The sequence below is a fragment of the Aphis gossypii genome, chromosome 1, assembly GCF_020184175.1.
Source record: "Aphis gossypii isolate Hap1 chromosome 1, ASM2018417v2, whole genome shotgun sequence".
NCBI lineage: Eukaryota > Metazoa > Arthropoda > Insecta > Hemiptera > Aphididae > Aphis > Aphis gossypii.
The window spans coordinates 42,352,719-42,367,062 of NC_065530.1; the positions used below are offsets into that span (position 1 = coordinate 42,352,719).

The 14,344-nt window shown below is 30.5% G+C and overlaps 1 protein-coding gene across 2 annotated transcripts in view; it reads right to left on the minus strand.

Annotated features, from left to right (window-relative positions):
• LOC114122021 (E3 ubiquitin-protein ligase TRIM9) overlaps positions 1 to 14,344 on the minus strand; it is a 65,598-nt gene that overhangs the window by 6,630 nt on the left and 44,624 nt on the right. The window contains exons 2-6 of one of the 2 annotated variants that reach the window (XM_027984561.2): positions 7,776 to 7,871; positions 6,572 to 6,805; positions 5,946 to 6,102; positions 4,812 to 4,844; positions 3,384 to 3,523 (exon numbers count right to left, since the gene is read on the minus strand). In XM_027984561.2, coding sequence (XP_027840362.2) covers positions 3,384 to 3,523; positions 4,812 to 4,844; positions 5,946 to 6,102; positions 6,572 to 6,805; positions 7,776 to 7,871 — 660 coding nt within the window. The remainder of the gene's footprint in view (positions 1 to 3,383; positions 3,524 to 4,811; positions 4,845 to 5,945; positions 6,103 to 6,571; positions 6,806 to 7,775; positions 7,872 to 14,344) is intronic. The other variant, XM_027984562.2, reaches the window with a different exon arrangement.

Below are 14,344 nucleotides of genomic sequence, written 5' to 3' on the forward strand. Positions count from 1 at the left end.
GTATATAAACATACAAATCAAAGCAAAATGGTGGTAGAAATTATGAGAAATATTTTATGGTTTATGAGTCATGAAATAGGAAAACAATACAATTTTAAATTATATAATATTACAATGTAATATATTATATAGGTACTATCAATTACTGATATACGAAGTCAGTAAGTCATTAATACTCATTCGTCAATCGTCATTATAGCATATAATATGTTTGTGCTGGGATTAACTGCAGTACAACGATAGTTATATACCTAGTACGTAGTTACGAGATAACTTAAAATTTCAATAAAAATAAATAAATAAACAAACAAACAAACAAACTGTAGTATACAAAAATTACTATTTTTCCACTAGATTTTTATGTCAATAATAACTAAACAAGTATTTATTTATATCTTCAAAGATAAGTTTAATGGAATTAAACCAATTTAATGGAACTTTGATCTTTTTCCAACGTAATGTTTTTATAACGAAAGGTCGTATTTTTAAAGGTTACATACTTATTAAGAGATATTAACACTCAATATGTAAATTATAATTGACAAATAAAAATTATAAAATATTTAATTGCGTTTCTAAATCATTGCAAGAATATAAGTAGGTATTATTATCGCCTGGAACATATTAGTGCCTTTCCATGATAAATTATGGCCGTTTAAAAGTTTTATTTTATAGAATGGTTATGATTGTGGTTATTTCAGAAAAATATTTTATAGCGATCATTAATAACGGAGGACAGTCCCCAAACTCCAAAATATGCCAAGTATTCGTGTATAAATAACTATAGATGTCCATTTCGTATTTACGGCTTTATTTCCCTAAGCTTGTTAAGTTAATTTACTTGCATAATATAATAATCATATCGAATTACGTTTTACAAGCTTAAATATAAAATAAATTTAATAGGTATCCTCTACATTTATTTAAACTCTTAACGATAGTAGGTAAGTATTAATTTTTCTCAAGTGTATATATATATTATATATATATATAAATTAGATAAGTATAATTCTTTCTTCTTTTTTAAAAAAAAATAAAGTGAAAACTCAGAATTATTTTAAATTAGAGAGTTTAGTATTATTAAAATAAAATATTATTTTACTAATAGTTAAAAATTCGGTGTAATTATAATTTAAGGTGTAATAGACTACGCCTTAGTGCGTTGTCCAATATGCTATATGCAAAGTAGGAATATTGTTAAAATACGAGTATATACATTATACAATGAAAAAACAACTCTGTAAAAACATAGTAAACAAATAAATAGTTCGTTTAAGCACAGCTTTCATTTTGTGCAGTTTAAATTCGTTCGTTATATCTGTGCATGTTTAAATATTTTATCGACATTTAAAAACGATTTATAGTTTCATAAAAAGTAATTTAGCGAGTATATAGTTTCGTCACAAATAATATTAATTTAAATTTAGATAAAATATAAAAATAAATTGAAGTTATTTTGGTTTTTTTAGTATACGTTTATTAATGGCATCGAGTTTATGTTGACTTGCATGTATATAACGGGTCATAAAAAGCGAAATAATAGATATTTGATCTGCCGGTCACGTTAAGGTTATGCGCATATATAATCAACTACTTTTTTTTTGCAATATCATACTGTTTGTGATTTTACGAAAATCAAAAATCAATATATTACTATCCCGAAGTATTACCAATTATATTGTATACACTGTAAGAAAAACTGACATGAAAAAAATCTATTGTTTTCTCAGCGTGTATTATTATAATTTTTTATCGCTATTTCGTAGAACCAAATACTGAAATACGTATTAATATTATACATATATATGTTATTAAAATCCAATGGTATTTTGGTATACGAAACAACAACAAAAAATCTCCATGTCACGACAACAAATCCTAATAGTTTACATATTGTGAGTCGAGGTGTTGTTATTGGAAATTGGATGTCGTTCTGTAATTTAAAATCCATCAACAACCAATGACATTGTTTACAAAAATGCTGTCTTTACTGCGTCCAGACGTCACGATAAACGTTTCTTCAGGCATTCTACTATACGGCTTTCAAACGTAATGTACACTGTACAGCAGTGTACAGTTGGAATTAAACGCTGAAAAATCAACTACCACTCTTCTCTGTCAACGACTTCATTTTTATTGCAAAACACAGTCCGTAAATCGAAACTTTGTACCGTCGTTTAGTATACAATGTTTTATATTTTCAACGGCAATCTATCATTTTTGAAAAAATAATTGTTTTACAACGAAAGAATAAAACTTTATTTTCTCCGCGAGCACAATATACGGGGTGGTACGTTTTATAACTGGTTACGTTAATTTATTAAGTCAGTCTTTTATGTATTCAAAAAATATGTTTTAACAAAATATACAAAACAATTTATTTAAAGTAACACTTATTGTTTCGGAAAACACTAACGTCTTTGGAAATATTGTTTTACAAAATTTAGTTGAAAAAAAATTATACCTTACTATTGTTTTATATTTAAAAGACATTTTTAATGCTTGCTTATTCTAAAACAAAATAATTTTTGGTTTATTGCAGTTTACAAAAATCAAATTTCGAATAAGTATTTTATATTAGTTAAAAATATTTAAAGTAAAATGAGTGGAGAATTGAAGCAACATTTTTTAGGGTAGGTAGGTAGTCACTCCACTCCATTTACCATAAACTACTCGTCCGACATTAAATTTTTATAAATTCAAATACTTTAAAAATATTCTACTAAGGAATAAGGAATAAAAATGCACGTTTTCACTAAAAATAAAAAAACAATTTTAATTTAAAAAATGATAACGGTAAAAAATATGAGTTTTGACAAATTATGTCAAACGAAAAATATTTTCAAAAACGTTAATATATTTAAAGAGATTGAATGTTTTATGTTGAATAAATCATCTGATGTAGATGATTATACTTGTAGTTTTAAATATTTATAACACTTCGCTTTTACAAAGAAATATAAAATATTTTACACTAATGCGGTTATTGATTTTCTTTTTTAATGAACCTATATTATTTTTAATTTTGTAATCAAAAGCGGAATACCACCATTGTAGAACAATTTTACGTACATGTAGTATTAAAAATAAATACTTCAGGCTGTATATAAAAATTTATTTGTGGAACATTAATCTAGAGACCTGCGAAAGGATCACACTGTGTATAAAATCGTAATAATCTCGCCTGACAGCAATAACATAGAGGACGACGACCGATCGTTAATCTTAATTTGCGAAGCTTGAGTATCGGTCGGCCGACGCCGCGGGGGTAATCAATTTTCTAATGATTCCGTACATCGGATAGGTAGATTGTACAATATAGTTTTACGCGAAAAATCGATACGCCTAGAGGATAGAATTATTATTATAGTTGTTGTACAAACCCTGAAGTCTCCGCCGTTTCCGTCGTCCAGTTCCAACACGTAACCTTCGACGTACGAAGAAGCTGGTGGTTGCCACGCGATCGTAACGCTATTGTTCTCTGCGCTGCACTCTTCGGCGATGATCAGCGCCGCGCTCGGAGCTAAACACAAAAAACGTATATTGTTCAGACGACACACGTATACCGACGATAAGTATATAATATACCTAATATTATATTATTAATGGCAAGACGGCCGAAAACATCGCACTACAAATAACTACAGAGCAGCTGAGTACGTATACATATATATATATTATAAAAACAAAAAATCGTCGCATGCATTTATAAGTCTTACTATAAAACTATGTTTTTCGGTAAAATCGTACAACGGTATATTATAGGTATGTATATTAGCCATTATAAACACCATATTTACTTCGACACGGATATTATATACCGAGTGATACATTTAACGTAATACACTTATTATTTCAGAAAATATTTCTTTAACATGGTATCAAATCGTTAAACAACATTTTTTTTAATATAAATTATAATTTTACTATTTTTTATCGCTATCATTTTTAAATTTTATGTTCTTTTGATTGGCTGATAACATATAGAATATTTTTTTCGATAATAAACATCGAATTTTGAACAAGATATTTATGAGGTACCTACATATTTAAAGTACAGATGAACGAAGCAATTTTAGTGGTACAAGGTATACCTCGCAAAATGTTGGTTCACTATTCTACTCACTTACTTTTTAAATAAATATAATTAAAAACTAGGTAACCTCGATTTTTAAAGATTAAAAAAAACTGAATAATATTTTAATTCGAAGTACCTATAAGCTAAAAAAGTAAGTCATCATTAATAATGTTGTTTTGTTACGAAATACCAGTTAAAGGGATTTGATACAAAAGGTTTCTTTGTTTTTGTCTAACACGCGTGGACCATAGGACTTTATACGTTTACTTTGATAAATAAATCGATTGATCTAGAAAGACGGTTATAATTCTCAAAATATATTTGAATTTATCATTAAATCTATTTGAGTTGGATTTTCCTACATTTTTGATCATATCACCTTAAATCTTAAAAAAGTTAAATTAAAAAACTGACATGTTACAATTCTTGAAGAAATCATTATCAAAAAGTTAAAATGTAAGAAAGTTAATCTTAAGAAAATTTAACTAAAAATTCAAATCTCTTTACAGAATTCTTATTATTTTACTAGATTAATCGATACAATTGTCAAAAACACGTCTACATGTCTTTATTTCACATGTTATAGATAAAGACAAAAACAGAAACGTTTGGTATCAAATTCACTTAAAATTAAGTAAAAGAAATATTTTCAAGACCATTAGTGTTTTCTAAGATTACGAATGTTAAATGGATCGCCTAATATATATAAATATATTATTTATTATGATTATACCTGTTTCCTTCATGTCTTCTCCGTCCCCGATAGCTTTACAAGATTAGTGCAAGCAGCAAAAAAACAATGGTTAATTTGTTTAGTATATATTATAATAATATAGCGGTGTAAAATACTACACACATATACAATATATTAACAATCTCGTAAAGCTAATGTTTAATACATTTTAAAATAAAATATTTAAATTGGTACATGCGTAAGTTAATAGTGTGTACTTTATAGTGATAGAATCAATAATTTAACTTTAAAATTAAAAAATAAATTACATTTTTAATTGAATTCTCGGGTATTTTTAAAGTACTGTATTTGAATAAATCTTAAATACTTTTTAAATGACTGTATTTATTTTATTGAATTATCATTATTTCACGAGATTGCATAATATTATATGTGTTTAATATAATAGGTACAAGTGCTGTTGAATAATTAGTTTACTGTATTGGATACATATATGACGCATCATGTCGCGGGTCTAAAAAAATCAATCTTGTTCAATAAACTTATTTTTTCGAATTTAAGTTTGATTTTACTGTATAAAACGTGAAATACGGCATCGTTTTTGCGGTGGTTTTACGTTAATTAAAAAAAATTAAAAACCCGTTCGCGAGAGTCGGTATTGATTGATTTATAAATATTTTTTTTATGTATTTTACACACTTAAATTAATTGAAAATTTAAGTTTAAAAATAGTTTGTCACCTTTAGTGCACACCAGATGCATATAAGTCATGATATATTAAATTAGGCTAAGGTACTAAACATTATATGATTCAAACACTAATTAGTCAGGTACGAGACTAGAAACAACAATAATGATTATTATCATAAACTTAAATGTGTTTTATCGTACTTGTTATTTTGTTTTTTTTTTTTTTTTTTTTTTAACTGAAAATTATTGATGAAAATAAATCCTTGGCATGCGTATACAAATACGCACTAATAGTAAAATTAAAAGACAAGGTAGCTCGGAGGCTTTAAATACAACGCACACGATAAATGACGCATAATATATTATATATATGATATTGTTATACTATTAATGTGTGAATGTGTATTACGTGTAGTTAACAGTTAACATCGTTATTATTTTAAGTTATCGCACGCGCACATGATAAGTGTGTATTATACATACTTTTCATTTGTATAAAGTTCATGTGCTCAATAGCTTTCAACACAGTGTTATCGTCCAGGGTCAAATCCAGTTGGTGATACGAACGAGGAGACGGCAACACGTCCTTGTGCCAGGTCATGTCCGTGTTCGAAACTCTGGCTATCAACATGGACCCGACCTGCGGAATGGAGAGGAGAACAACAAAAACACGACACGATAAGTTTTCATATATAATATTTATATACTATATTATAATATAATGTTTTAGGTATATTGTACGCATACGGGTTATCACGGAAAACGACAGCTGACACGTGAGTATAGGTTATATTATATTATACAGAGTGTGTGCAACGTGTGGGCTTGTAAAACCCCCATAATATTATATTGTTTGATGGAGAACATTGATGGAGTAACATGATCCACCATGACAGAATTTGAGGGACTAGGAAGAGTTAAGCCCCCATCAAAAGCTAAAATCAAGCCCTCCGAAAATTATGTATGATTGCAACGAATTGCGTATAGTTATTAGAGTTCTGTGGAGGGGAAAAGAAAGCATCGGGTTCTAGAAATTGACGGGTCTGTTTAGTTTGAAAATGTCTAGCCCCACAGAGCGTGAAAAAAATTGAAAACGCGCGATCGCTTACTTGTAAAAACGAAACGGGATCGTTTTCTTTGAGGGCTTCGATGCAAAACTGCAACAGGGACGTTGTTTTCTGCAGCTTGCACGTACAGCTGGTCACATGGTCCTTCAACGACCGCTGTTTGATCTCCTTGTCTTGTCGCACCGCGTCGATCAGCCACTGTCTCCGCCTCTCGATGGACCGGATCAGCGCATCACACCTGGCGTCCACTTGTCGCTCTAGTTCTTCGCACTCGCCCTACAAGCATGAACACAAACCCGACAACAGTCGTTATAAGCTTTTTTCGTCTTCTCTCAAGCACCGACAACACTCCCATTATTTCATCACTAAGATGCTACTTTATTATAATAACCTTACTAAGGAGATATACCGCGGTTGAACAACTCGCCGACTCTCAGGCAAATTGTATCCTGGAGCCAACTTATATTATTATATATTTATGCGTAGGAGTGTTGTTATACGTGCCCAGCAACACCAAGTCGCGTACTCCGCCGAATATATATATTAATCTATGTATACACTATTCATGTATAATATATATAGCGGGACGTGGGCGACATGGCGCACATTCATCTAGTTTGGGCTTTATTCCATTTTTATATTTTACGACCTCTACCACCACAACGAAGACTTTATAATATGATATGTGAAGTTAAACATCGATTTTTTTTTTATCCTGACAAATGTGCCTCAATTGAACCCGTTGAATAATGCGGAACGTACAGAACATAAGAAAGAAATTTTTATACTCGCAACTACACTGCTAAAATATATTAATATACTTGGTTGGTTTATCAGTGTGCAAACTACTGTACATACGCATTTATCATACATATCATATACTATATTATACGCGCCCATCGATTGTGTTATAAAACAATTAATTGTGACATCAACAACGAGCGCAATTATTGATTGTTCTTGATTCCGCGAACTTATATTTGTATTCCAATTAACTTTCATTAAAATATAATAAACCGAAGAAAACACGAACAAAAATCGAAATCGCCAAACAATGAAAACACGTCATGCGTCATTAAAATATGCACTCCCATCGTCTTCAATCGCATCTAATTACTTGCAATATACTGAAGTACAACGCTGCACAATTATCATTAAATTTGTATAATTTTCTATAATGGCGTGATACTCTGTCATATTATAATCTTCTAACTAATATGTATTAATAAAGTAACCGGTTACTTACATTAAGTTTTTCAGACATTTGTTTTAACCTCTGAATGAACTCTGTAGTAGTTCGAGCTTTTTCAGACAATTGTTGAAGATTCTGAGATAGTTCCGTCTGAAAAAATTTAAAATTACAATTAAAATTGCTGTCTAAACAAAATTAAATGTACACACGACTTAATAACACTCACTCTGAGCGTTTATGTCTCAAACGAAGACTTTGCATCATAGTGTAATTTACAAATTATACAATATATATTATATATATAATATATGTATAGCCATTATAGTTACACCTAACCCTTCCATTATTATATAATAATTTATAAACCTTTGTTTTTATTAAAATACGTTCTATTAAACTATGCGTAGAACTTCATCAAATATACTGCCCAAGTTCACATACATTCATATATAATACGCGTGAGGCATAGAACGTACGCCCAGGAGAGGTCTATTATATAGTACCTATATACATCCTCTGTACTACAGCGTACACCCCGGCGGGCAAGACCCCACATAGAGTGCGATGGTAAATATATATGCACTACACTACACGTTTTGAACGACCCCGAGGCATCTGACGACCATATATATACTTACTCCGGAAGTTTGATGTCTCATTCACAATAACCTAATTATCCTCACTATACATACGAGGCACTGCGTTTATACATTATCGATCTGCAAATGTATATATTTACATTGAGTACCTAATAATCATCATCACCTGCAGGATAGACACACGGGCGCAAACGTGCGCGGCAATGGCTAATGAAATTTAATTCATAATTTGCGAATGTTTTAGTTTTTTACGCTGGGCGCAGGATTATTGAGTATACAGCCAGACTCTCACGACTCGTGTATATTTTGAAAAATATTCAAGTACCTACTTGCACATACTATGCATTAAAATAAATACACGGATCGATGGGAATCCTGCTTGCTAAGCAGCAGGTCACCTCACGTCCAGCGAAATACGGTTTTATCGAATGATAACTATACACTGATAAGTCATAACGTAATTAAATTTACAAATATATATACATGCAGCACACTCGTCCATTAAAAAAGTTTCAATAAAAATATCGATTTTTAACGTGTTATATGGTATGCTTCGTTCCATCGCAGTGTAAATATAATATGCGGGGCGCGGTGCGACATTTGCATAATACGCTGCAGGACATATTACACAGAACTACGGCGTGTAAACTCAAGTCAACGGTATACTGCAGCGTTGTTTTTTTTTTTAACAAAAATATGACACTCAAACACGGTCGTTATGAGAGAGGCGTGAACGACATTTCCTTTGCCGCATGCGACACTACACACAATACGCACGCCATGTAAATCTATGCAATTAATATAATAGATGAGCGTACATAATATTATTATAAACACGCTTAATTTTTGAACATAAAGAAGAAAATAAAGACGAGTTTTGACTTTTTTTTAATAAATTATGCTGCAAACGTTAACAATTGCACACATAGTCGGTTTGCAACACACACGCGGTGCGGCAAACATCATACAAACAATGCATAATATGTTCAAAATATATAATTTTACAAGAGTATATCAGTAGTATATTATACCAGTTGAATTCAATATGATCAGTGTGTATTTTTAAGGGCATATTTTCAAAATTTTCAGTTAATTTTCCCAATTTTGATTACATTTATTTTCCGTTCTCGACTCGTCACATTTATACGTATTGAAGTTTTTTTTACACAATTTGAAATCATAACGAAACAATACCTACTTTGAAGAGAAAAATGTATGTATTATATACTATCGTTTTATTTTTGGACGTTTTGTGTTCGTGTTGCGACTTATTCCGTTAATGGATTCGAATATATCTAGTCCCAAAATGAGCCAAGTGATGTCAATAAGCCGCTACTACTGTTTTAATACATACGAGTATTAGGTAAGGTATACGCGCGTTTATACAATGCGTAATTTTTCGAAGAAAATATGAACGAGTAGCGATGACGTGAATCCGAACACGAAAGCTAGTTCTCGTTATTCGTTAACATATTACATCATAATCAAATAATAATTGTTTGTAACCATCTATACGAGCATAATATACTAAGTACATATTTTAGCCGAATGGTCGATTTTAAAACAAAAGTTCGAAAACCATGACTCGATGCGTTCAGAGGAACGCGAGTGTACACACCACGTATATGCGTATATTAAAAGCGGCACGCCGAGGATTCGAATACATTTACAACAGGCTAGAGTATACAATAATAAGGACATTTATAGATTAATGTGTACACACACATTAAACACGGTCACTATCATAATATGTACAATGTACACACGCATAAAGTGTGCATCCGACATTCGTGGTTGCGTTTTAATGCGCAATTTCGAGCAAATATTTTACAACCCAACTATAATAGCCAATAGGTACGCATAAATAATACACGTACATATAATCCAGCTAAAAATCGGATGTTTCACCTTTTTTCGATAATCCAATAACTCAAAATCTGATTTTCAGAACTTTTAAATAGACTATAAAAAACTAATCGTTTGAATTTCTAATTTTGGGGCACATCAATATTTTCAAAAAAAAAATCCACTAAGAGTTAAAAAGGGGGATATCATTTTATAAACAGAAATTTTAATTACCACAGGACACTCCTTAAGTAGTGTAAAAAATTTCAATAATTTGTAAATATGGTAATGAGCATTCTGTCACCTCGTGATTTCATATCTCCGTAAGAGTGACGTGCGCCAGCTGTAATAATATAATAAATTAGGTATATTAATTATATTATTAAAACGAAATGCACGCAGTGTTTCCAGTGTTAATCTGGCCATGACCGGTAGATCGAAAACGCGACCTAGGCCTATAATTATTGTGGCCATGTCATTGGGAGTTTTTTAAAATATCGTCATGTATTTACTTTCTTTAGTGCTTTTGTACCTATATACTAGTTATTTACAGATTAAAAAATGTAAATAATAATTTTTTTAGTTGACTATTGCAAGTTGCAGTAAAACAATAAAATATAATATTGTAATCATCCGTTCTTTACGCGAATGGGTAAATATATAATAAAAACTTTATATGCGTAAGTTCATACTAATTAAATTTATTTTCATGTACCTATTTCTTCTTTATAAGTTTGTATAACAATTGTTGCCGTCAATAAAAACCACGAGCAGACGAGTATTTTCTAAAATTAAATATATCTCTAAAAACAAACTTCGTTCAACGTTTCACCAATGTCATCTAAAGATTGTCTTATATAAAGTACCTTAGTAAAAGTATTCAAATACTTTTCAAGTAACTACTCAATTACGTGTTTTAAATACTTTTGAACAAAGTAATTGGGAAAAGTATTTTAATACGTTCTCAAAGTATCTGTACCTATTTAAAATAAAATAATAATTTCCATACACTTTTTTGTACTTTTTAGTTCATATATTTTCACATTTCTATTCTACTAACAAAAAAAATTTAATAAAATATCGGTTTATTTTATTTTTAAGGAAAAAGTACTTGTTATTTAAAATTGTTGAAAATATTTACAAGTGTCTATAAATACTAGATTGTGTATCTATATTTGTACTCGAATGCTTTTCTTATTGAGTATTCAAATACGTCCTTTAAATAATTTTTAAAATAAGTATCTGTATTTGTGCATTTACTCGTAGTAAGTAACTTTTACAAGACTTTCAAGATCCATTAATGGTAATGTATCTAAAAAAATATTTAATCATTGACGTTCAAAAACTAATAGGCAATATGTCAAATTAATTTAAAAAGTACTTATTTAGGGTAAATACGGGGATATAGCGCCACTTACAATAAATGTTCCAGGGGCCTTTGGTGTGCCAGACCGACACAGCGTATTACACAAAACACGAACACGATACATATGTTATAAGAATAACAATGCAGATGACGGTCGTCGTGACCGAAAACGCATATGCCGAGGATACGGGATGAATTGCTTGGGTACATATTATTATATATAGCTGAAAAAGACATGACGGCCGAGCGCACAGGACACAGCCCTCCCGCCGCGGATCGGAAAAGTCTGCGCGCTGCCCGTTAAAAACCCCCCAAAAACCGGGTGAAATTACCTTTTTTTCCCCTATTCTTACCGTTCTCCACGCCCACGCGTATACACACCCGCAATATATTATTATATACAGGGTGCTCCGCCGCGATTGTGTCGTACCCGTCACGCAGGACCAGGTATGATGATAATAATAATATACGAAATCCAGCGCAGCAACCCTGAGACCACAGACTCTTTAATAATATAGGTACATATATTCACAAGACAAACTCATTAAATATGAAACCAGCGCGTTTAAAATAATAAATAGTTTGTGATTAATTCATATACTACTATAAGATACAAGCATTGTTCATGTATATTATTATATGTATATTGTATATAAATATTAAATACATACACACACGATTTGCAATTACTGAAACAGACACTCGTTTAAAATGCACAGTTAATAAGAATTTAAAAAATAACTTAATTTGGTAAATTAATTAAAATATAAAATATATTTAAAATAAATAATAACAATCTTAATGATTATTTAATTCAATGATATTTTGTTATAGTGGCGTTTAATGGGGTTTTTCACGGACTATAATATTATAAATTATTATAAGATCTGAAAATTTGATACTGAAATTCATATTCGTAGGTCTAATTCATACTATAGTAAATTGTAACGTTAAACAGTAAAAGGTAAAAAAAAAAAATAAAAAGCTCGGTAGTAATTTCATATTTATAGTGAAAAAAAATACAATGTTGGATAAAGGATACCCGAAGTTCTTCAAATTGTGCATCTCGAACCAAATAATCTTTAGGATCCTGTAAATATGGACCTGTCCGAGCAATGAATAACTATCTTAAATATATTTGAAATACAATTTTGAAAATTCTTATTGCTATTATAAAGCTCCTATGGAATTATTAAAAATCTGATGTATTTTAAAAGTACACATTAACTAATATAAGATTTACAACGAGTAATATGTTCGTTTTAAAATCTTGTCGTGTGTTACATGTGTGATGTGTACCAACAGGAAAAACACGTCGAAACATCCTGTATAATACCGTATTATATACGTAAAAGAACAACCGTTGACTTTACAAGCAAATCGCAATCGTTATTATTTATTGTACGTCGGAGGGGTGATCGAGGCACACGCGTTATTTTATCCCGCGCGCTACCCTACAACGGCAGAACCGTAAGGATTTTCAGCTTTCTGTCTCCCCCCTACGGAATCATCGACCTTATATATATATATATAATGAATACATCGCCGAGTTTCGTGTCGTACATCATCATGTCGTACGCCATGGTGATCGGACCATTATTCTATTCTTGCGACCAATTACACATTTTTAAAACTACCAGATTTTCGATTTTCTCTTGTTGAATATTCTACAGTATTGCGTATCCACATTATAAACTTTATATAGGTTTTCGTTGTGAAATTTACCTTCTGCGTTATGTATTAAATAATTGGTTAAGTGGGTTTATACTATAATATTCAATCCATTTCTTTAAAAATATTCGTTAGGATTCAAAATCAATCGTTATCGAACACGAGGGAGGAAAACATCAAAAAATATTTAAGCACCAATGATATTTTGTACTCGTATACATTTACCATCGCATAACTGGGCGCAACATATAATGACAAACGGGGAAAACATAATATCATATGTCATCGCGCGTACAATATATTATAATATATGAAAGCATACGTCATATATTCATATATAAATAGTACAATTCATCGAATATGTTCACCTGTTTACGCCCATTTGCTTCAGCCATTCAGTTGTTCAAAATCTTATTTTTGGAATTTAAATAATATACCGAAAAACACATTTTGAAATTCTATAAAAAAAATTGTGTACTATTTAAGAAGTGCTTACATTAGATAATAACTTCTATTTTTAATATTATGGATAACGTTTCTGACAATTTTCACAATTTCACACATCAAAATTAAAATTTTAACTAGTAGTTATTTTTTTTTATTTAACTTACTAATGATTATGTGTACTAATAAGGTCCACGATAATAATGAATTTGGAAGAAGTGAGAACTATGGAGATTAATGAATCATCTATTATCTTTATCGACATTTAAAATTATTAAAATAGATCAAAATAAATAATTATCTAAATACACTAATCTCAATAATTTGATAAAATGTTCTTTAAGTATATTTAAAAATTCAAAAACTCAAAATTCCAATACATATTTTATAATTAAAAGTAAAAATGGGAATGAACATACTTGATGAATCGCCTTATTATATATGTCATGCACACACTACGCAGCAGTCATTGCGCGACGACCACGTCAAAACGAAAAAAACCTTCTCGGTCCTATATTATATAATCGTATAATATACTATTCATGCAAATAAAGGTTTACGGTGAACAATGGTTGTCAACGGCGGCGTGTGGCTTTGAACCCGACGACGATAAATGGGAAATCTTAAGGAAAAAACTCACTCGTTCGTCAACGTGACGCGAATTCGGAACGAGTGCTCCGAACGACGGGAAAATATAT